This window comes from Calonectris borealis, chromosome Z, assembly GCF_964195595.1.
Source record: "Calonectris borealis chromosome Z, bCalBor7.hap1.2, whole genome shotgun sequence".
Taxonomy (NCBI): domain Eukaryota; kingdom Metazoa; phylum Chordata; class Aves; order Procellariiformes; family Procellariidae; genus Calonectris; species Calonectris borealis.
Window position 1 is genome coordinate 30,286,200 of NC_134352.1, and position 22,162 is coordinate 30,308,361.

General features: G+C 44.8%; 1 protein-coding gene across 2 annotated transcripts in view; it reads left to right on the forward strand.

The window, feature by feature from the left end:
- Positions 1-203: 203 nt before the first annotated feature.
- The window catches only part of CPLX1 (complexin 1), a 129,041-nt gene continuing 107,082 nt past the window's right edge, over positions 204-22,162 (forward strand). The window contains exons 1-3 of one of the 2 annotated variants that reach the window (XM_075138349.1): positions 204-348; positions 642-767; positions 1,734-1,836. In XM_075138349.1, the coding sequence (XP_074994450.1) occupies positions 1,806-1,836 (31 nt within the window). In that variant the 5' untranslated portion in view covers positions 204-348; positions 642-767; positions 1,734-1,805. Of the gene's footprint in view, positions 349-509; positions 768-1,733; positions 1,837-22,162 lie in introns of those variants that run through there. The other variant, XM_075138348.1, reaches the window with a different exon arrangement.

The window sequence follows — 22,162 nt, forward strand, 5'->3', positions numbered from 1 at the left end:
ACTGCTGAATAGCGAGAGAACTGAGCCGAGCAGCCGGCGATCCTTCTCCGGCCATAGTAAAATCCGAGGCGAAGGAGGAGGGAGGAGAAGGCTCTGCTCCCGCCCTGTCTTCTTCCTCGCCTCTCTAACTCCTTCCAGGACCTAGAACAGAGGACGCGGATCGCTCTCCCACACTCCCCCTTTTGCAGGAAGCCGTATTTGCAGAGATTTCCCCTGGCACACATACACTGACTTTCGAGGAGATGCAAGGAACCAATTGCAAAATACAACAGCCGGCTGACAACATCCCCTCCTTCCCCCACGGCAAAGCGCAAGGACACCTCGCTGCTGCAAACAGCCGGGAATGCGGTGGGGGACATGCATGCAAATACACGCACCCCTCCGAGGGGTTGGGGAGCGCTGGGGGCCTCCTCCGCGGCGAGTAACGAGGGGCGAGGGCGGTGCAGGGAAGGGGCGGGGGAGCCGGAGGCAGGGGGAGGGAGAGAGCCCAGCTCCCGCAACGAGGGGAGGAGGAAGGAGGGACCGTGTCGGTGGGATGGTCCGGAAATCCTGTGATAAAAAGAGGGGCGCGGAGGAAAAGTAGGGAGAAGCTCTGGACTCATTCTCTCTCCCCCACCCCGCGCCCGCAACTTCCTCGGCAGCCCTCAGGCACGTGGGCGCTGGCCAGAGCCCCTAGGAGCGAAGAGGACCCGCTGCACCCACCTGCCGCCCGCCCGGTACGGTACGGCACGGCACGGCACGGCCCGGCCCGGCACAGCTCAGCTCAGGTCAGCACCGCGCCCGCCGCCGAGCGAGGTATCAGCGCCGGGGCGGGCGGGCCGTGCCGTGCCGGCCGGCGTGCGGAAGGGCAGCGAGGAGAGGAGGGGTGTGGGTGCGCAGGGATGGGGGAAGCCCTCGTCCTCCCAGGTGCTGGCGGGCCGCGCAGCCCCACGGCACGGTTGTGACCTGATATCGGAGCCGGTGCCCGGCGGGGGGCGGCAGCCTGCCCCGGAGCCGAGCCCGCCCTTCCCCGCGGCCGGGGCCAGCAGAGGGAGGCAGCAGCCTGCGCGGCGGGGCTGCGGTGCTGCACCTGCGGCCGGCCGGTCTCAACCTTGAGCCGTCCCGGCTCTTCCTGAGGAGGTGCAGCCCTCGCTGGCATTGCGCTGGGGGCTTTCTGGGTGAGGTTTCTAAGGGGTTAGGGTTGGGGAGCCTGCCCGGCATCCGTGCTCTCCATCCGGCCGCCCGGGCTGCATCCGCACCCGAGTCGCCCAGCTTCTCCCCCTTGTCCTCCCGGGCATTTGCGGAGCGCTTCACCTTCAAATGCCTCCTCGGCTGCCGCTCCGGAGCTAGCCCTTCAAAAACCGAGACGGCGAGAAGCAGGAGTGGAAACGAGAAAGTTCAAAGGTTTAACACCTTCCTGCCCGTCTCAGGAGACAAGCCGGGAGGACCACCGCACTGCTCCTCCAGGCTCATTCCTGGCCACCTGCCCTGCCTGGGGAACCACCGTGTCCTCTTACCTCCTCCTCCTCGCCCCCGTTCCCCCCCTGCCAGCATGCAGGTGCTAGGGTGCTGCCCCAGGTGCCAGGGGGCTTCCATGTCCTGCAAAGCCAGACTCTGCAGGGATGGGGGGCTGGAAACTCACCTGCACTTAGACAAGGGGAGGAAAGCTGTGGGGAGAGACCTGAGAAAGACCAGGCATCAACCTTTTCTCCTCCTAGAGACACCATCCTTCTTTTGATTGTGCCTCTTTGCAGGCTGCCCTCCAAGGATTCCTGGTTGCTGTGCATGTGAGGTGTGAAGGTGGGCAGCACCCCTAAGCCATCACCATGGATTTTGTTATGAAACAAGCTCTAGGAGGTAAGTGCGGTTGGCACATGAGGGGCCTTGCATCATCCCATCCCCACCTCCCCTCCCATTTGCACCTGGCAAGAGAGAGGATGGACTGCTATGAGCTGGAGGAGCTGTTTGGGGACCCGGAAGAGCATGCCTGTCACTGATTCATGATCTCAAGAGCCAAGCGTTTGAAGAATCTGAGCAGGAGAGGGCAGCAACAAGCAGAGACCAAAGCCCCGTGTCAGGGGAAGAGACCTCCCACACAAGGTGTGCAGGCCCTGCGTCATGCCTACCCTGCCAGCTGGCTGCATATGCTGCTGTGCAGTGCACAGGTCTTGCTTTGCTTCATGCCATGCCACTGAGGCAGGTATTACAAAGGCTGCAGACAGGTTTAGCCGGAGTAAACCCAAAGAAAGAGTAGCATTTTCTGTGTGTGTGTAAGCCCCTTTTTCATCCTCCGCCCAAACGTTGGCCAGACCTTGATCAAAAAATGGCCAGTGCAGAAATTTTTGTATCTGGTATTAGGAGAGTTATTTTTAATAAAAATATTGCTGAAATAAGCAGGGAAACAGTAATAAAGTATCCCCTCCACACCCTACCTGGATTTAAGGCTTATCTTTTATATGGTTTCAATATATTTCCTTTCATGTGTGATGAATTGTTTTAACCTAATGGTGGGAAATAGAAAAGGCAGTGGTGTGGGGGAGAGAAATTTTAAACAATGCAGAAGTATTTGGGAATAAGATTCCTTCGTTCTGCCACAGTTATGCTGCCTTTCAGGGCTGCTTGGCCTGAACATTCCACCAAAACAAGGCTGTCACTGAGATGATGCTGAATGCTGGCTGCTGTTGGGAACTGGAATAGTTGGCCTCACAGGAAGATGATGAGGTTGTTCTGGTCATTCTCTTTTGTACTGTATCTCATGTGTGCATTTTCCATTCATTTTCCTTTGGAGAAACTGTAGAGTTATGGGACTGTGGGAATGTTTCATGCATGGTGTTATTGATATCATATGCAGCTTCAACATTTACTGCAGGATTCTCTCCCATGGCATGGAAACATGATTTTCATCTTTGAAAACAAAGGAACTGTTGGTTTTTTTTCACCAAGGAGCAAAATTCTCACGGTTAAGAACAGAGCAAGCAACCCAAGTTTTAGTTGGGGTGTTTTGAATGGGAAGATCAAACTGGAGAAGAAAGTTGGGTTGGTAATTTGATTGCACAAAATAGCAATATATGAAGATATCTATGTGAGAATATACGGTTTGTATGGTAGCAGTGTTATATTTCATTACCCTTCAGTGCCTGTTTTGAAGGAGAAATAGTTTTGAGAAGAGCAGATTTTGCACTGATCGCTATGCTGTGAATAAGGTTGCTTGCACAGAAATGAACAAGTGTACCTGCAAACTGGAGATTTAGCCACTGCAGCTGGAGATCCATGAATCCACTAAAAGGAAATAACTGCTTAGAGACTGCAGTTAAAGGCAGGGGGAGGAGGGTTGCAGCAAAGGAGTAACAGTTGAGATGCATGCCTTTTCTTGCAGCTTAGTCACTAACCTGGGTTGGAAGCAGTGTCTACGCGTGCTTAACAGCATTTACTCTGGGCAGACATTCATTCTAACATAATGTTGCATGCCAGGGTCAGGATTTGCATTATAATAGGAGTTGCTGAGAAGGCAAATTCAAAAAGCATCTTTTGGTGAAGCCTGAGTTTCTAATGTCTGTCAAGATGCTGCCCAGGGCACCAGCTCTTCTGCCAAATGACTTAACGTATTAGCTAAATGTGTCTGGAACTTGCCGACTTACTCAATAAAGGAGAAGTCTCTGCAGAGAGGTAAAATCCAGAAAATGTTAATTCATTAAGCAGAGACCTATTTTTAAATCAGAAATAGTTTCAAAAAGGAAAAACAAGATCTCCCAGGGCAAATATAACATGGAAAACAAAGGTCATTTTGGGCATTTGTTTCTCACTGGAGTTAAAGCCCAAGCTGATGCAAGCATGCAATCTAGCCACAGATTGCATGTCCTTGCACAGCAAGCCAAGGACTAAAGGTTACAGTTTACTTCCTTAATTATTTTTGGCTGCCAGTTCTGACATCCAGAGGGAGATGCCCAAACTGAGCAAACCACCAAACCTCTGGTGGGTGACAGGCTTGCTTTGGCTAGGTGTGATACATGGTGTGACCTCCTAGTGAGCTTTTTTATTATCCCCAGTTTCAGGGAGATCTTCCTGTGGATTTCATGGCTCTTTGATTTTAGTTTAATGTGGCTTTTCCCAGAACACCTCTGAATTCTTTTTGCTGTCTGCTTGCGATTTTTTGAATGGTGCAAATGTTCTTATCCCATCCTCAAAATCTCTTCTGGCACTCTTGGAAGAAAGAAAAAAATATTGCAATTTTGTCAGTAAGGTACCCTCCAATTTACAGAGAACCAAACTTGCTATAGATATTGCTTGCAGACCACCTACAGCTATGATAGCTTAACCCTTTCATTATCTCAGCTGCGGACACCTGAAAAAGTCCGGGGGCCAATTGGGTTTCCTTCTCTGAGCATTATGGGCATGTCATTTTCTCTTCCCAGCATCTAGCACCAAAGTGGGGCTTCGGCCAGAGCTTATGGTAGCTAAAAGCCTCGATGTGAGAACGGTTTGCAGGTGAGGTGCTTTCGCCTTTTTCCTGCTGGACAGGGCTGTGCAGAGCTCTGAAGCATATGAGGACTTTGGGACCAGGTTTCATCATATCGGAGTGATCAGAGGAGGTACTGGAAGGAAAACATCATTGCTCTTCCACCTCCTCACTCACCTTCTTGAGGAAGAGGAGATCTCACACTCAGCTTAATTAACAACAAACAGTAACCTTAGCAGAACACTACTGTGGGAGTCTTCCCATTGCTTTTGAAGCAATCCAAGAAAACATTTCCTTTGTCTATAATGGCACAGGACAATCAGATTTGTTTTTCCTTGGAGTTTTGCCAGTCAGAGGAGAAGAAGGCAGGAAGGCGTTTTGAAAGGTAGGTGAGCTAAGTTAGCAAGCAAGGAAAGGCAGTTATGCTGTGTAGAGTTGCTTTGTTTGGAAGCCTGTGTGACTAGGGGTTTAGATTTTGTGAAATCAGTTTGGCAGGTTATTGTATAGCTGAGGTAGAATGTGTTCTTTCCCTGACTTATTGTTACAGAGGGGTCTGCAGAAGCCCACCGTTCTGTGCAGCGGAAGGCCATCGTCCTCCTTGCTGCCAGCACTGGGATTTTGCTGCTAGTGTTGGCAGCAGAGTCTTTGCCTGGTTGTTGACAAGCTTGAAATGTGTCTTTGCAAATCCCTGGCGTCTTCGAGGTAAAATCCTTGACCCTTTCATTAGCAGTGGGGACTGTGGTCCAGGAAAAGCAGTACAAAATATTAGCTTATTTGACCAATTTGTATCTGTGTCTTTTTTTGTGCTCTTTAGACCTTTCAGTACCCTGTGTGAAAGTCCATTTGTGTTTGACAGTGACAGATGCCATAGATATGAAATGCAGTCATGATGCTGATTAGCTGTGTAGGACGACAAGAAGAAAATAGCATGAGGAAACCTACAGGCTTAAAATTGCTGCTTCTTCTTCCAGAGAAGTAACAGAGACAGCAAAGGGATATTTTGTACCTCTGACCTTGCCACAACAACAGACATTGACATAGGTGTGTAGCCAAGGTGATTGGTCACTTTGCTGTTCCTGTGACAAGTCACTAAATGAAGACAACCAGGGTGATTTCATGATTGTATTTTATATTAGGAGTGCTCTTTACCAAGCCAGGTCAGCGCTCTGGAGCGCTGTCATCATGCCCAAGATGTATGACTTCCCAGGAGAAAGCTGGAAGTGGAGGACCTGAAATCGTCCCTGGACAAATTTAGCCATAGTGTTTTTCAGTGGGCATTGTTTATTTCTTCATAGGTTTGTGTGAAAGCAAGGGGTGCATTAACACCTGACTCCCACGTCATGCTACACTCACCTCGTCTGTCACTGGTGGCTTGGACAAATACGGAAACTGGACTGAAGTAGAAGAGACACTAAACTTCATGAAGCTCTGCTGGCTGTCATCCTGTTACTGGGAGACTTGAGGGCCAAGGGTCTTAGGCATTTTTATACAGAAAAAGAGAAGGGGAAAGCCCATGGGAAGGTGAGGAGGATTTGTCTGAGCCAGGATCATGTTGTAGTTGAAGAGAGAGAGATTTCTTATAGCAGAAACTAACATTTGCAGACCAGAAGGCTGTGAAGATATGGATATATAGAACAGCCACAATAGCTCCAACTCTGTATTATATGGTGGTGTGCAGGGCCCTTTTAATGTGCTCCTTTTATTGCCGTGGGTAGGAGAAAAGTCTAGCTGGGATGCCGGCCTTAAATAGTGACTTTTCCTAATGTCAGCCTGTGGATTAATCACATGACTCACTTCATATATAACGATGCATATGAACAGTACTGTCTAAATTTCTTCTTCATGCTGCCAGTACCTCTTTAATTCATTGTGCAATGCAAGCCCCATCAGGAGGAAGGGTACATTGAGTTTCTGGATAGATATTCACTGGGCTATATTACAGGCATGATTTTCTGTTTTATTGGCAGCAGCTTAGAGTGAGGACTGCTGCTTGGAATTCACTTCTTTATCTGTCAAGATTCAATGGAGACTTGTTTTGTTTCATAAGGATTCTTAAAATACTGTAGGCAGAAGACAAAAGCAACCAGATTGCCATCTGGAATATGTCAGCAGGGTTGGACTGACTACTTCAACTCCCTTACTGGCAGTTTTAGTTTAGCTAGGTACACCGCAAAACTCAGTCCAGAGGAAATTCCCTTGTTCTCAAAGGTAGGCAGAGATTTAAACCCTCCTGGAGATAATGGGATTTAAGTCGCTGTCCATAAGCTCTGAAAAAGCAACCCCTGCGCTAAGCTTACATTAATGAAGACGTGAGTGTGTGTGAATGCCAGATAAGCCTGAATGGAAACTGTACTACTGTTTAACAACATCTTAGCAGCAGCCTTCCATGTGGCTTATCAAGTGTATATTTTGCTGTTGCATTTGCCTCACTTTACTTGCTTGTGATGTGGGGATTAAGACCTTGATTTTCCCTGGAGAAATCAGTGAGATTGAGTGCAGTTAGAAGCAATACAGACCTGTCCAGGGTGGAACAGACAATGAAATAAACACAGTGCTTTCTGCCTTTCCCTCCTCCAACTGAGCCTCCTGTTTCTCACATTTGCAGTTTTCTGCTGAGCCTTTCTCCTGCTCTGGGACCTCATGCATCAGCTAGACTGTGCTCCTCTGCTTATGTTAATGTATGAAGTCCTGGAACAGGACAGAAACTGTAATGCAGAACTGCAAGTTGTAGTGCCAACAAGTAGTGCTGGTATTTACTTCTGGAGTCTCTTTTGCCTGTAAGACTTGAAACCTGTCCTTAATGTCCTTAATAGCGTGCTTTAACTTTCGATCATCCCTAAAGTGATCAGGACTAGATGATCGTTGTCGGTCCCTTCCACTGAACCATACTATTCCATACTATTCCATACTATTCCATACTATTCCATACTATTAATTCTTAAGTGAGTAAGAGTATAAAATGAATTCTGCAGCCTCCATGTGTAGTATGGATGTTGGTTTTGTTCTATTATGTTCTGGATCCTTTTTTGTTTGTCTGATGCTTTGAGTATATGCATTTTAATGACATTTTGAAGATGAAGAGATAGTGTTGATATCTGATGGATACATTCTTCACAAGAAATGGTTTTATAGGCCTTTTTTTTTAATGCATACTGCTGGCAAAGAGATTTTCTTCAAGAAATTGGATTAAATTGAGTGCAATCATGATGTCTATTGCTGAGACAAGGATAGAAGGGAAAATCCCATGTAGGTGTCTCAGTGCTTCCAGAAAAACAAAACAAACATAAGTTCATTAGCTGTTCAAGGCTGATTAATCTATACCAGCCTTGATCTTCCGTGTTCATTTATTTGATGCCAGATCCTCCAATGGCAACCTGTAGGGCTTAGTGTGTTCTAATTCTAATTCTATAGAATTCCCATTAAAACCAAGGAGATGACTTGGAGATGACTTGGAGATGAAATAACTGCAGTGAGGGTCAGCTGATTTATTCCATCCATGATCCAAACCAGGAGGAGGAAAACTGGCCAGGTCTCTTTCATTCTGGATCACCCCCAACACCAACAGCATGAAAATCCATTCTAGCAGAAAGATGTTTGCATGGGAAATTGCAGTATGAAATCTATGGCTGCTGCATGGAGATTAGAAGTTCTCCAGCAGTTTTTGAAGGCCACCAAAGTGTTGAGGAGGCCTGGAAGAGGAATGGCAGTAAGCAGCAAAGGCTGGCAGAAAGAGAGGGACAGATCTCTAGTGTGTTGCCACTGGCTTGTCTCATGTCAGAAGGCTACATGCAAATGCATGCTCTCCCGTTCGAACCTCATGGTTCCCCCCCTTCAAACATTCCGTGATAGTGCTTACGATAGAGAGGAAAGAGAGGGAACAGAGGCTGGTGCTGAGACTCAGACACAGATACAGGTTCTAGTGTTCTCTAGGATGGGAATCCACAGTTTTTCAGGCCCTTGGAGAGGGGATATGGTTCATAAAGTGGTGACTATGAGACATTAGTCCCTCAAAGCTGCAGAATTTCTACTCCCACTCCCAACAGCTGCAGAAGCAGCATGCTGGGGCTCTTTCAAGTTCTGTAACTCTCCTCTTTCAGTGGTGGGACAGAGAGCACTCTGCCTTAGCCTTGGATGCTCCTCTTTGGGAGGTTGCAACTCTGCACTGCCTTCGTATACTCATTCCATGTGCTGAAATCAAGTACTTGCTCAAGGCTACACAGAACCTTAAACATTTGCTAAGTTACGGCTTTGAGAACTATGTTGGTTGCTGTCTTATTTTCTCACCTACAGCTTGATTGTGAGAGCTTGGATATAGTCAGTTCTGTTTCTTGGAGGTTGGCTTTAGTGGCTGGAGTATGTCTCTCAAAGAATGTAGAGCTTTGCTGAGAAGGCTGAGAATTTCCAGAGGTTGCTGAGCAAGTGATCATGTGGTTTCCTAAAGGGTAACAGCTGCAATTACAGACACGGCAAAGGTTACTAGTGATCTTCTATCACGGATACAAATCACAGTGCATATTAGAAACAAAATACTTTAAACAAATTGTGTCTCTCTATTAGGGACAAATCGATGATCACACTGTGCAATTCGAGAATTGATTCTTTTTTTTTCCCCTGCAGTTTTAAATGAGCTGACTTCAAATTGTGTGGATACTGTCACTGCAGAAATGCATTAATACAAACAATAAATTTAATCTGCTGACTTTGATGTGCATCTTTTTACAATTTGTATTTGCCATTACCTACAAGAATGAAGCTGCTTAGCAGCTACTTATGGTTTTGCAGCGTGATTTGAGTCTTGTGGCTTATTTGCAGTGATACTGACCTTGAAGGAACATCAAACATGCAACGTCAACAGAAATTTGGGATTCAAATGGCTGTGAATTATCTTCTGTGGAAAATAAGGAAAGAAACAAAGAAACCCAAGTCTGGAATGGTGGAGCTGTTTTGATAACTCTTGTCTCCTGAGAGAATGGGAGCAATGAAGGGGAAAGCAGACAACAACTAAAGGAAAAGAGATGGCAAAGAAATGTGTGTCAATGCTTAGACTGGCAGATAGCTGAACTGCCATGTCTCTGCATCCCTGGATCCACCTCTTCTTTTTTGCTGGTTAGCATAGGCAAAGTTGACCAGTGGAAAATAAGTTTGAACCTTGTGTTTAAGGTAACTAAGTGGGAGATGGTTGTCTCAACTGCTGGCCTCGTCTGTGGGAGAACCATGGGTGTGCTTGGGAAGGTCACTTGCTCTCTAGGTTAGATGGTGTCTCTCCCAGTCCCCTTGCATAGGAAGCAGTATGTGGCTCCATTACCCCAAGAGAAGGACAGTAAAGTGTGACTCACGGGCACCTGAACACTGCCCTTCTCTTCATGGGGAGGGAATAGCATTCTTTTTTCCTTCTGTTACTCCTTCTGCTTCTTGGTGCTTGGCAGAGCTGAACTTGCATACTTAATGGACTTAAAAGTTTGTCCTTGACTTGATATTGGCAGTGAAGTTTTCTTGTTCGTTCTGCCTCTCTCCCACTATGTTATTGCATGTGGTGTGAGACTTCCTGCATGCCCCCTGAAGGGGCAGAAACTGTGTGGGTCTATTCCAGTGCCTGTCCTAAGTGTACGTGTTCATTGAATTCCTTGAAAATGCATGTGTTAATTAAAATTTTAATTTGCAAGAGGTCTTTGGAAAGGTTTTACTAAAACATGTTTTTTTCATGAAAAGCTTTTAAACACACATTTTGTATTTTCTCAGCAATTACGAAGAGAAAGACTCATCACAAACCTGAAAGACTGCGTGAGACTAAGACATCATATGCAAACAGATGTATTTTTAATCTGTGACAGCATTTATTTTATGTTGGAGTTAAGTGTATGCATGCCACTATTCCCTGAATCAATGAGTGGCTCTTACTAAGTGAAATGTTTTGTTCTTTGTGAATGAACGAATTTCTCTTTGCAGTTTCCTTCAGATTTATTTTTTCATTAAATAAAGGAAATTTTATTTAAAAAACCCAAACAAACAAAATAAAAACAAACAAAAAATTGAGGAGAAGGAGAAAATATTCAGAGGTTTTGGTGCCAGCGCATCAACATAGCTGCTCCTGTGCACAGTTCTAGCTGGGAATAAAACTGCTTGGGAAGCTGTTTAGAAAAATCCCATTAGAAATAGATAACTGTTTTTTTAATTTTTTTTTTTTGCATTTAAAACACTTGTGACAATTGCAACTTTCTCCTCCGTATTTTTCTTACTGCATAGTTTAAGTATCAGCAGTTCCTGTTCCATGTCAGCCAAGCTGCACAGTGACAGATTAAAAGTAGCATGAAAGAGGAAATTTATAATTACATGGAGATGCACTAAAATGCGGAGGAAAAAGGTTAAGAGGGGGCACAACTGCTCTCTCTAAATACCTGAGAGAAGTAAACACTGCAGTGAAGGAAGAGCTACTTAAGATGAAGGACAACACTGTTAAAAGAATAATGTGAATAAATTGGCCATGAACATACGTGAGTCAGGAATTAAAAGAGAGTTTTTGACTAGCGGAAGAGGAGAGAGGTGCTGGAGGAGCCTGCTGCTGGGGGAAGCAGGGAGAAATGGAAGCTGGGTCTCAGGTGGCTTTCAAATAAGGTATCAGTATAATTGTGCATGCCCAGAAAGATAGGGCCAGTGAGGCAGCAAATAATTTTCTATCCTGAGTACCTCTATAGGAAGCAGACAACATCTTTGACTGTTCACTTGTAAGACTGTCCACAATAACAAAATCATCTTTAAAAGAGGTTTAGTTTTTACACACAATTTTGATGTTGTTATAACATGTGATAGTCTCTCATGGGGTGCAGGGGTCTGGCCCAGCTAAGCGGGAACCAGCAGTGTGCGCCTCTGGGTGAGATTGTCACAGAGCTGTGGATAATTTTCCCTTTTCGGAAAACTCTTTAGCCCTGTTGAGTCCATAGGAAAGGAGGAGTGGTATATCATCTCACTGCTCCAAGGATGATCTGAAATCAACTATCAGATTCAGACTGAAAGTGATTTTATTTCGAAGGACTTGGTGGATTTGCAAAGTTACTTCTAGAAGAGCTGGTCAGGTTGCTTCTGAATAAAGCAAGCTCACAGCTACACTGGATATTTTTCCAACTGTGCTGTTTAAGCCCAGGCAGAGATTTTGAATTTCGCATAACAAGCATAGCTTGAAGTTCCCTCCATGGTAACTTCTACCTGCAGTTCACATGGAAGCAGCTGTTTTCAATACATTTGTTCATTTGTTGTTTTACGCTACACTGGAGAAATAAATAATTTCAGAACTAGGTGTTTCCCTGGAATCTCCTCCCAGTTTTGAGCAGTTGCCTGAGGACAAGCTATTCTGTCTTCCTCAGTACCGGTAATTACTATTTTACTTGTGATGGCAGATTGTTAGACTCAGTTTATGCTCCTCACTTTATGCTCCTGCTCTCTACCCTGGAAATATCCTGTACTCAGGCTCACATTCCAATATGACTTAAATCTCTACCTAGGTAGGCACTTTAGGAGGGTGCCTTATGCTGGCTTTGCACGCAAGAAAAGAGGCATGTTTTATATGCAGGACTAAATCCCTTGGGCTCAAATGTCTCCTGTAGCAGTGAGGCTCTGTCCACATGGCTGATAACTTTCCACCCAAGTTTCCTTAAAACTGCCTGATTACTTCAGGAGTGCCTACCCAAAGGAAACCTTCGGCAAGGGCACACAGGCAGATCATAGGACACCAGATCACTGCCATAGCAAGATGTTGGCTTCTGGAAGAGGAACGTGCCATCCCTTTCTGCTGGCTGTGCATCTTGTTGTATTGCCAGCGAGCACTCTGCCAGGCAGAGATCCCAGTGCAATTCACATCTTTCTGAACACCATGTCAAGGTGCTTCCTTTTCTGGTCATGTGGCCTGAGCTCTCCTGTCATGGAGACAATGACTTGCTTTTGGCTAAGGAGCTTGATTGAGACTTCTGATTTTGCTTTTTAACTGTCATCTGGTAAAACTTTTCAGGTGGTACTGCTTCTGCCTGGACCTCAGTTCCTCTCCTCCAAGGCAGTATGCATGGGTTCCTGCTATGCTGGCTGCTGCGCTGACAGTTGCTTAAAAGAGGAGGATAAAACACATCCTTTCGATCACCACCACAGACAAGAGTGTTCTGCTTCCACACTGTCTAAAGTGAAGACAAAACTGCTACTATTTTAACTCTGCTTCACATCTTGAATCCTCTCCCTGGGTTAAATGCAGGGTATGTCAGCTTCAATTCTGTTTTAACTCCAGCCAACTATTGTGAATTGGCCACCCTGAGTTAAGAACACCCATTACTTTTTCTCTCAGTTGTAGACATGCTGTCTTATTGCTGGTTCTTATGTGGTTGTTTGTCTGATATTTATTTAGGGCTCACTTTAATGTGTATTTTGCTTTTTACTGTAGAAGACTAGGTCCTTTTTATGTGCTTAAAAAATTAGTCCTAATTAAAAGACAGCAATTGAGCTAATCTAGCCCAACAGAGACAAGCTCTGGATGACCAGAGAAACTCAGGGCTTGATTCTGCACAACAGGGTCCTGAGCCCTCATAGGCACTGCTCTGATGCAGCATAATGTAATTTACAAATTTCAGCAGTTCTAAACATTTCTTTTTTGGCAGAGATCTGTCAGTCTACAGCAGCTGAAGACCAACATTTCTACTAATTTCTTGCAGAAGCAAGTAAAATAATCACAAAGTTTTTCTACCGCTTCTCCTTAAAAACTCACAAAAGTCCCCTCAAAATTTCATGGGTTGGAGTATTTCTTGTTTCTACACAGTCTGAAAAGGATGGGTCAGATCTACCATCTCTATGATGTTCATGGAAGAGTTTTTGTGGCACATTATTAGGGAGGGACTGGCTAACCCGAGTTGGTATTAGTTACATAGGATCTCAAACATACCCCACGTGCAGCATGGATGCTTTGGAGTGAAGCAATTATCTATTTTGTTGTATTAAGAACAGAGTGACCTAGATTCTCTCTTCCTTTTTCTCTTTTTCCTTTTTTTTTTTTCCTTTTTCCTCACGGAGTGGCCCACTTAGTTGATTAAACTGCAACTCAATTATAACTGGTTGTATTACAGTTGGGAATAAAGCAGATGTAAAGAGACTGGAGTTGATAAACTAATTTATTTTTTGCCGTATGGTTAGCTGGAAATAATGGTTGGGATTAAGTGACAAGCATTAGTTTTAGTAGCTTTTGGGTGACAGACATCTCATAATAGCCTTGGCTGGCAGTAGGCAATGCAAGTGATTCAGTGAAAAGTTGTGCATTTCGTGGTAAAACAAAAAAAGGTAATGGTCTAATTTACAAAAGGTTTAAAATAAGCTTTAAATCCAAAATAAGCCCAAAGTCAGCAAATGCACTGACAGCGTGGTTCATATTTTGTTTGAAGTGCATACATAAAACACATTGACGCTTGTGCATTATTTATAATTTTAATGCACCTGAAAATTCTCCAATAAATAATTAGTGGCATCAGGAGGTCAAATAAGTCATCCAGGTAGAGTTTGCAAAGGACGTGACCAAACTCCAGCTGAAAACAACCCATCCTACACAGTCTTTGGTAACAGAATTATCCTTTAGGTTAAGGACATGACAGCCAGGTAACATGTGGTCCATGCTAAAGAATACTGTATTTAATGGAAACTGACATTGCTCAGTGTCTATTTGTTTCCTCATCTATTTTCTCATCTCACTTAAAGCTCAGAGAACAGAACAAAAGAAAATCTGTTCAGGACAACCTGGAAAGCAAAATTCCTCTTCCCATGAAGTTCAAGGAGAGAAAGGATCCAATGAGAGCTCTTAATCCCTGAAGGCACGTAAAGTCAAATTGCACTTCTAGGTAGATATCTCTAGGAAGATCTCTCTAGGTAGATATCTGCAGCAGGGACGAAGCTGTGGATGGAACCCAGCACCAGATTTATGCATGGATTCCAAGTGGTGGGAGGAGTACCTTCTGTCTCTTTGGGCTGGGTGCTTAGCACAGCTTCTTGCTGTATTATCGCATCACCTGCAGCCGAGCAGCATGCCTTCACATTGTTGTCACCTGCACATTCAAGCATGACAACTTTGCCAGGTGAAAAAGCAGCTGACATTCTGCTCTTATTTTTGTCTCTGACAGTGTGGAAAGCTGATGCTGTAAATATATTTCCTGATGGCAGGATAGAGAAAGCCTACCCATTCCTCCTCTGAAAAATTCCATTACCCAAGTTCAGCTATAATATGCTGTCTTGCTGCTCGCTTACTACTTCAGTCTCTGAAAGTGGTCTCAGAGCTGCAAAGTCTGTTCTATACAGTGTGAGACAGATGCTCTCCTTACCTGCCTGGATCCCTATTTGGCTTCAGCAACACATGAAAGAAGTATCCATCTGTGCCAAAATCTGCCTTTGATACTTTGGGGCTTAAAGAAGTTCCTCGGGGATCAGAGAAAATCTCAGGGAGAAGGGCCTGAGAAAAAACTCCTTCCTGTATTTGTGCTGAACTTCCCAGGTATCAGGGAGGAGTCGGCTGGTAAGGAAGCTGTATGCTAATATTCTAGGAGTCACTATACCAGGCTGATGGCTGAGTTCATTGGTTATGACACAAGCCAGATCTGCTCTAAGTGCAGCTCACTTAGAGCAAGAGGGAAAGATCACACTCTTCTAGCTTCAAACAGTTTGTAAGAATGAAGTGCTGTTCATCTTTATAGGGAAATTTTCCTCCACTGGGAAGGATTAATCAGAGATACCACAGAAGATAAAGGCCAGTTGTGTAATTTGAGGGCCTTGACGGCCCTAGAAGGCCTTGACTTACAGATGACTGACAATGTGGGGAAGGCCACGCTTGATTTCAAATGGTCTGAGTGCCATCTGAAATTTGAAAGCATCTGAGACACACTGGCACATGATTTCAGATGCTTTTCTGCATCTCCTCCATATTATGCTTTTATATTGATTTTCATGGTTAATTTTCTGTCCTCTCTTAATAGCTAACACACAGAGACATGGTCATTGGCCTATCTTAGAGTCTTTTTTTTCCCTCATTTCATAAACCATCCTGTCAGGATGTTATCTCTCTTTGTTTTACTTTGGTGCTAAGATAGCACTAAAACCACTAACAGGAGAGCTTAGGAACCATTTCTTGAGATGTATCCACCAGGATCAGACTATCTGTGTGGTATTCCTCATCTAATATGCAGTGCCTAGCAGAAGAATCTCATTGGCATTGCTTGTCTCAGCTACTTCAGGACTGCTGCTGTGCCCTGAGAAGGCACAGAGAGGATCTGTTTGTTTACTCACTCCCACAGGATCAGGAATGCTCTACATAGTCCTTCATGTGAGAAAGGCAGGCAGGCCTTGGCCCTGATAATTCTTTCTTGCCTGCCTCCTTGTCATGCAAGCTCCTGTCTAGCTGACCTCTGCAGGCACCTAGTGATTCATGCCCATGTTATCACCCCGCACAGAGCACTAAATCATCCTTTTCTACCTATGTGGCACTGTTGGGGATCCCTTTCTCATGTACTTCTTAGGAGCAGACGTTTTTTTTAACTGTGCAGATGGGAGGGGGTAACAGTATGAATCTACTGACATTTTGCTAATGCTATTTGGTACTGCCAGAGCTGCTGTCTGTGTTTCATAGAAATGCTGGGGTCTGTTCTTCCTGGTGACCTCTTATAAGGACAACAATGGAAGGGAGGAAATGAAACAACAAATCTTGTTCGAGGGCTCAGCACTCCAGTTATCCACCAATAAACCTGTTACCCTTCTTTGGACTGCTGCAACTTCTTCCGTGCAACAATGTGCCTGGATTCTGGTACTTGCCATGATCTAGAGCCAGGTGCTTCTGGGCCCAGCAATGAGAACAAAGACAAACGATACCCTGTGAATTTACACAGCTCAGCAGTCTGGCTCACAGGGCTAATATTCACATGGTGCTGCTGAAAGAGCTGGTGTGAACTGCCAGTGGAGCAAACATGTAGGGGTTAATGCTATCAGAGACTTTCACCCAGTGAGCTTTGGTTCTGTCTCTGCTTATATGACATGGTAATTTAGTGATGAACTGGACTCACAGTGGAATCGTAGCAATTTATACTGGGGCACTGTATGTGCAGCTCTCCCTGAGAAAGACCTGGCCTTGGCTTTAATGAGAAAGCATGGTGACCTTTGGCAGAAATGCGCATCCTGACCTAGGATAGGGAGAGAATGGGCTCCTTTATGCATGGGGCATGCTTCGGAGCTTCCAGCAGTAAGTGCAGGACCTTCTTCACATGGTGGCAGGGTACCCTGTACTGTGCTGGGTGTACTGTGCCATGGACCACATCTGATGGAGCCTGCTCACACCCTCAATTCCAGCATATCTCTCCTCCCGGAAAGTCCATGGCACCCTTTGAAGAGCCATTCTATGCTGAGAGGGCATTTCCTCTCCCTTCCCATCAGTTAGATGCATTCATTGCCACACAAAAAACCCACCAGCCTGGCTTTGCTAAACTGCTAGCCTTGCTCAGAAGGTGACCTCTCTGCGCCTCCCACTAGTGTGTGCATACAGTAACTGCAGAGTACCATTATACAGGGCATTGAATATGAGCAAGAAGGAACCCTTCCTTGACTGTATTGATTATATGAGAACAGTAGGCTCAGAGGTAGGAGAAAAATCCCTGTTACCCATTCCCCATAATTTTCATTCCATATGCAAGTTTGTACCAGGGAATCAAAGAAACTTGCCATGATATCACTGGCAGTCTCTGAGTAGTTAAATTCAGTTCAAGGTTCAATTTGAGAGACCTGGGGTTCCTTATGTTCTGGCAAATGCTCACTGTTCATGTTTTAATTAGAGAGGCAAATAAATAAAGTGATAAGAGGTAACTGGCTTGAAATTCAGAACACTCAAAAGAGCTTTCATTTTAACAACATCCCTATTCCCATTCTCTTTAACTACAGAGCTTTTATAAGGGAGCCGAGTCATGAGTCCGTCTTATTAAGACATGTATTAAAACTGATAATAGCTGCTCTTTAAAAAATAAGAAATTAGTTGTGTTGGGCAGAGCAAGGTTTGTTGTTTTTTTTTTTTCTCTCATTTGAATCCACTCAATGCCCTTAAAAACAAACCAAGAAGCACTCACTGGGACAGTGAGAGGAGAGAGGAGCACTGGCATAATTTGTCTTCTCCTTGGAGAAGCTGGCCTACACTTTCAGCCTTTGTTGCTCAAGGATAGAGAGCATAACACATGTAATCAGCCACATGGAGACCTGGCTGACTTTTGGCTGATTCTGTGGTCATGAGAACATGCCAGTTTGGTAGATGAGGCAGAATTGCCTATCCAGGGATTTTTCTCCCTTTTTGGCCTGTTGGATTACGTAATTTTTCTCAGGCAATATGGGAAGTCCTATCTGTTTCACAGCATATTCTGGGCCCCTGAGGGATATTGGGGAAGAGAAGCTGTGAGAAGAGAGCCTTCTCCCTGTCCACCATCACCTTAGCCAACTATCAGAAGCAGAGCTACTTCTGCTTTAGCTCTCATTCCTGGCATGTCATTGACTTCTGGTCCCAAATGGCAGTTAATTGTTAGACATTTTCTCAACACTGTCTATGTACTGTCAGCAAGCCTCTTGGTTTTAACAAGTTCAATCTGGCTTATACCTACACTGACCTTTATATGTATCAGTATGGTTATATTTAGTTGTTTGATGAGTGCAGTGTATGTCTGAACCCAACATGCCTCTCTTCCAAGATTGTGGCTGTAGCCACAAATGTCTGAGAGGAAACCAATTGCACAGGCAGTGGTGCTGTTACTGCTTTTTAGGGCATGGCCTTTAGTTTTCCAGTGCAGTGTCATGGCAGAAGTAGGTTGGACTTAAGCTGTGATGGTCTATCGGAAAAACAATGATGCTATGGTTTCACTGCTGTGGGATCTATGTCAGACAGATAAGCACAAGCACGGATACGTGGCTGTGTGTTGCAAACCAGTCAATCACCACGACATCCAAGGATGCAGAGAGTTGAACTGATTTTGGTGGAAGAATATATTTGTAATGAAAAGCTGTTCATTGTTATCTAAACTTCAGCTTAATTAACTTGTGACAGACTTGGCTGGGTAACTTTCCAGCTGAAGCGTTGAGGTTCCTGAACAAGCTCATTATAGCGCTCAAATGGATAGACCAGCTTGACAATGGAAAGTAACACAAATAATTTTAACTAAAGGCTGTTTCATTATGTAACATTTTAAAAATGTGCTTTCCTCAAGCAGATTGCAGCACCTCTTGGGGAACATTTACAACTTCTTCCTATGAGTAAGCACGTGTTCCTTCTCTGGCCCAAAAGGTGATAATGAAGTCTTTAACAGGATCTGTGATAGTTCTTTACTAGAGAAGGATGAAATACAGCTTTGCATATATTCTGACCACCAATGAAAGGAACAGGGTGAAGGTCATTTAAACATTTTCAGCAGAGCACAATCACTCGGAACATCAGAATGATTTGCTGCCTGATACACTCACACAGTCAGGGAGGACTCAGGATGAGGGAGAGCTGTATTTAGTAGCTCTTCTCTTTAATCTGCAATATGAGCTATTTCCTGGCACATTGCATTGATTTCCATCTCATTGTGACCTTGTAATAATTGTAGAGGTAGGACAAAACCTAATCTAGTCTCATTTTTCTGGTGTCTTCCATGCCTTAGCTGTGACAGTAGTTTAGATCTCTGTCATCTCCTTTTTAGCAGAACTGCTGGTGAGTTCCCACTCCCTTGTGGGGAGTGTACTTGCACTTGTGCACTTGAATATTCCTCTTTTGGTAGACAACTTTGATTTTGTAGCCCGTCTGTTTCATGCCATTACTTGAGAGCACTTGTAATGCTAATTTTGCCCTGTATGGCAGCCCCTTTTAGCTTGCCGTCATCCAGATAAAGAACGGCAGAAAAGCTGGTGTGCTTGAAAGCTGCTCATTTTTTTTCCCTGGTAATGCAAAATACTCTATCTTCTAACAAGCCATGCATGTCTTACTTCCTTACATTACCCAATTTACACTTACACTACTGCAACAATGGGATAAGTGTCCATGTTGTCATTCAAGCAATTAATTAGACTCAGGGATAGACCTTGCAGAACACTTTCTCTGCAGCACATCCTTCCAACCTGACAACAAATCAATCGTGCATCAGCTTCCAAACTTAACAAAGCAATACAAGTGATCTCCAGGAGCATTTTTATTGTTGCTTCTGCAGACATACTGATGGATACAACTAAAACAGCTAACCGGCAGATTCTGAGGTCCTCGCAAAGAAGCAACATTAACTGACCTTCTAAGGGACCTCCCAGAGGCACTGGCTTCCCTTCAGGAGAATGGAGAGAGCACAGGCAATGTTCCTTTACCATATGTGCTGGTTGCCCATATTAGCTGAGATGGATCCCATTAGGATTGTCTTCCTGGGAGAAGGCCCTAAATGGCCACAGCTACAGACCCAATTTAGGTTGGCTTAAAATGTTTGCAAAAAGAAGAAGGTCTGTTCTTGCTTTCCTGTCAGCTAACCAGCAGTCAGCTTTATAGATTCATTTCAACAGTTTACCTTTTTATTCCTTTGCTTACCCCTGTTAACGCTTGGTAGACAAATGGAACAAGGAGGGGTTCTGTGAGACTAGAGAAGGTTTTGAGAGGAATGAGGAGGTATCCTGCCAGCAGAATTTAGAGTCAGATTGATCTTGTATTATTAGCTGCCTTGGAGCTGTGGGTATCCTGGAACTGAGACATGCCCCAAATCTTCTAGAATTTAGATAATAATGCTGGCAAAGCATCCATAAGGTTTGTGATTGGCATTACACTCAAGCCAATAAACCAAATTGTTATCTGTGTTATGTCTTCTAATGTATGGCATCCTTTATAGGTGCAAGGAACAGGTTATTGCATGTTAGCACTGTTGCTATTACCTCCCTCTGTGTGCTCTTCAGTCTGGTTTGATGGATGTTGGTCCTCTTTTCTTGAGCAAGCTAAAGGCTTCTATCAGTGTGGAAGTCCTCTCAAATGAGTAGTGTGTTCACAAAGTGTAGCATTTAAAGCAGGAGGCATCTGAGCCTTAATTCAGTATGCAAGAGGCAGCATGGATGTGTTCTCACATATTTCAGGGACATTGCTTTGTATTTTGATAGAAAAGAAGACATAACCAGCATGAGCCATTTCTATATGCTGTGTCTCCTTTTAACTTTTTCAGTGCTGCATATGTATACCAGTCACTTGGAGAAATGATAGCAACAAGCAGGAAAGTCTTTTTTCTGAAACAGTACAGGGAGTGTTTCTGCACTGTAGACATCTTAAGCTGAGGTAGGTGAAGTGGGAGGAAAAGACGTTTCACACAGTTTTCACTTCCAAAGCTGGAAGGAAGTCTTCAGAATGTCAGCCAGATACCAGGCAAATTCCTTTCAGACTCTCTTCTGGGAATTGTCTTCCACAGCCACACCATTTGGGCAAATCAGTGATGAGCTGAAAGCACAAAGATGCAGCAGACTTTCTGCTCCATGGTGTGTCCAAGGGACCCACACTGCAGTTAGAATTGGAGCTGTTAAACTGAAAACAGCTCAAGGATGTGTTTCCTTAAGCTATTTTTGTCTTCATTATCCCCCCTGCCCTTTCTGGGTACTTAAACCTTCCTAATGAGAATGTGTCCACACAAGGAGACAGTCCACACAAGGAGACCTAGAAACTCCCCCCAGGGCAAGAATGAAAATGAGATGTCATATGGTGGTCTTCTTTTGGTTCCTTCAGCTGTCTGAATGCAAAGGCAAGTTATCTAACAAGGCAAGCAGAGGATGGATGATCCTGTAGCTGGTCTGAGGGAGCAACAATGGGGATAGTCCTGGTTTTGCTTTGTCCTTACTAACTGGATCATCAGCTGTGCTTCTGAGACAAGTTCAGAACCCTTATCATAGAATCATAGAATCATAGAATCATTAAGGTTGGAAAAGAACTCGAAGATCATCAAGTCCAACCGTCAACCCAACACCACCATGCCCACTACACCATGTCCCTAAGCGCCTCATCTACACGTCTTTTAAATACTTCCAGGGATGGTGACTCAACCACGTCCCTGGGCAGCCTGTTCCAAGGTCTGACCACTCTTTCAGTAAAGAAATTTCTTCTAATGTGCAATCTAAACCTCCCTTGGCACAACCTGAGGCCATTTCCTCTTGTCCTATCGCTAGTTACTTGGGAGAAGAGACCAACACCCACCTCACTACAACCTCCTTTCAGGTAGTTGTAGAGCGTGATGAGATCTCCCCTCAGCCTCCTCTTCTCCAGGCTAAACAACCCCAGTTCCCTCAGCTGCTTCTCATAAGACTTCTGCTCCAGACCCTTCACCAGCTTCGTTGCCCTTCTCTGGACACACTCCCGCACCTCTATGTCTTTCTTGTAGTGAGGGGCCCAAAACTGAACACAGTATTCAAGGTGCGGCCTCACCAGTGCCGAGTACGGGGGCACGATCACTTCCCTACTCCTGCTGGCCACACTATTTCTGATACAGGCCAGGATGCCATTGGCCTTCTTGGCCACCTGGACACACTGCTGGCTCATGTTCAGCCAGCTGTCAACCAGCACCCCCAGGTCCTTTTCCTCTGGGCAGCTTTGCAGCCACTCTTCCCCAAGCCTGTAGTGTCGAATGGGGTTGTTGTGGCCGAAGTGCAGGACCCGGCACTTGGCCTTGTTAAACCTCATACAGTTGGCCTCAGCCCATCAATCCAGCCTGTCCA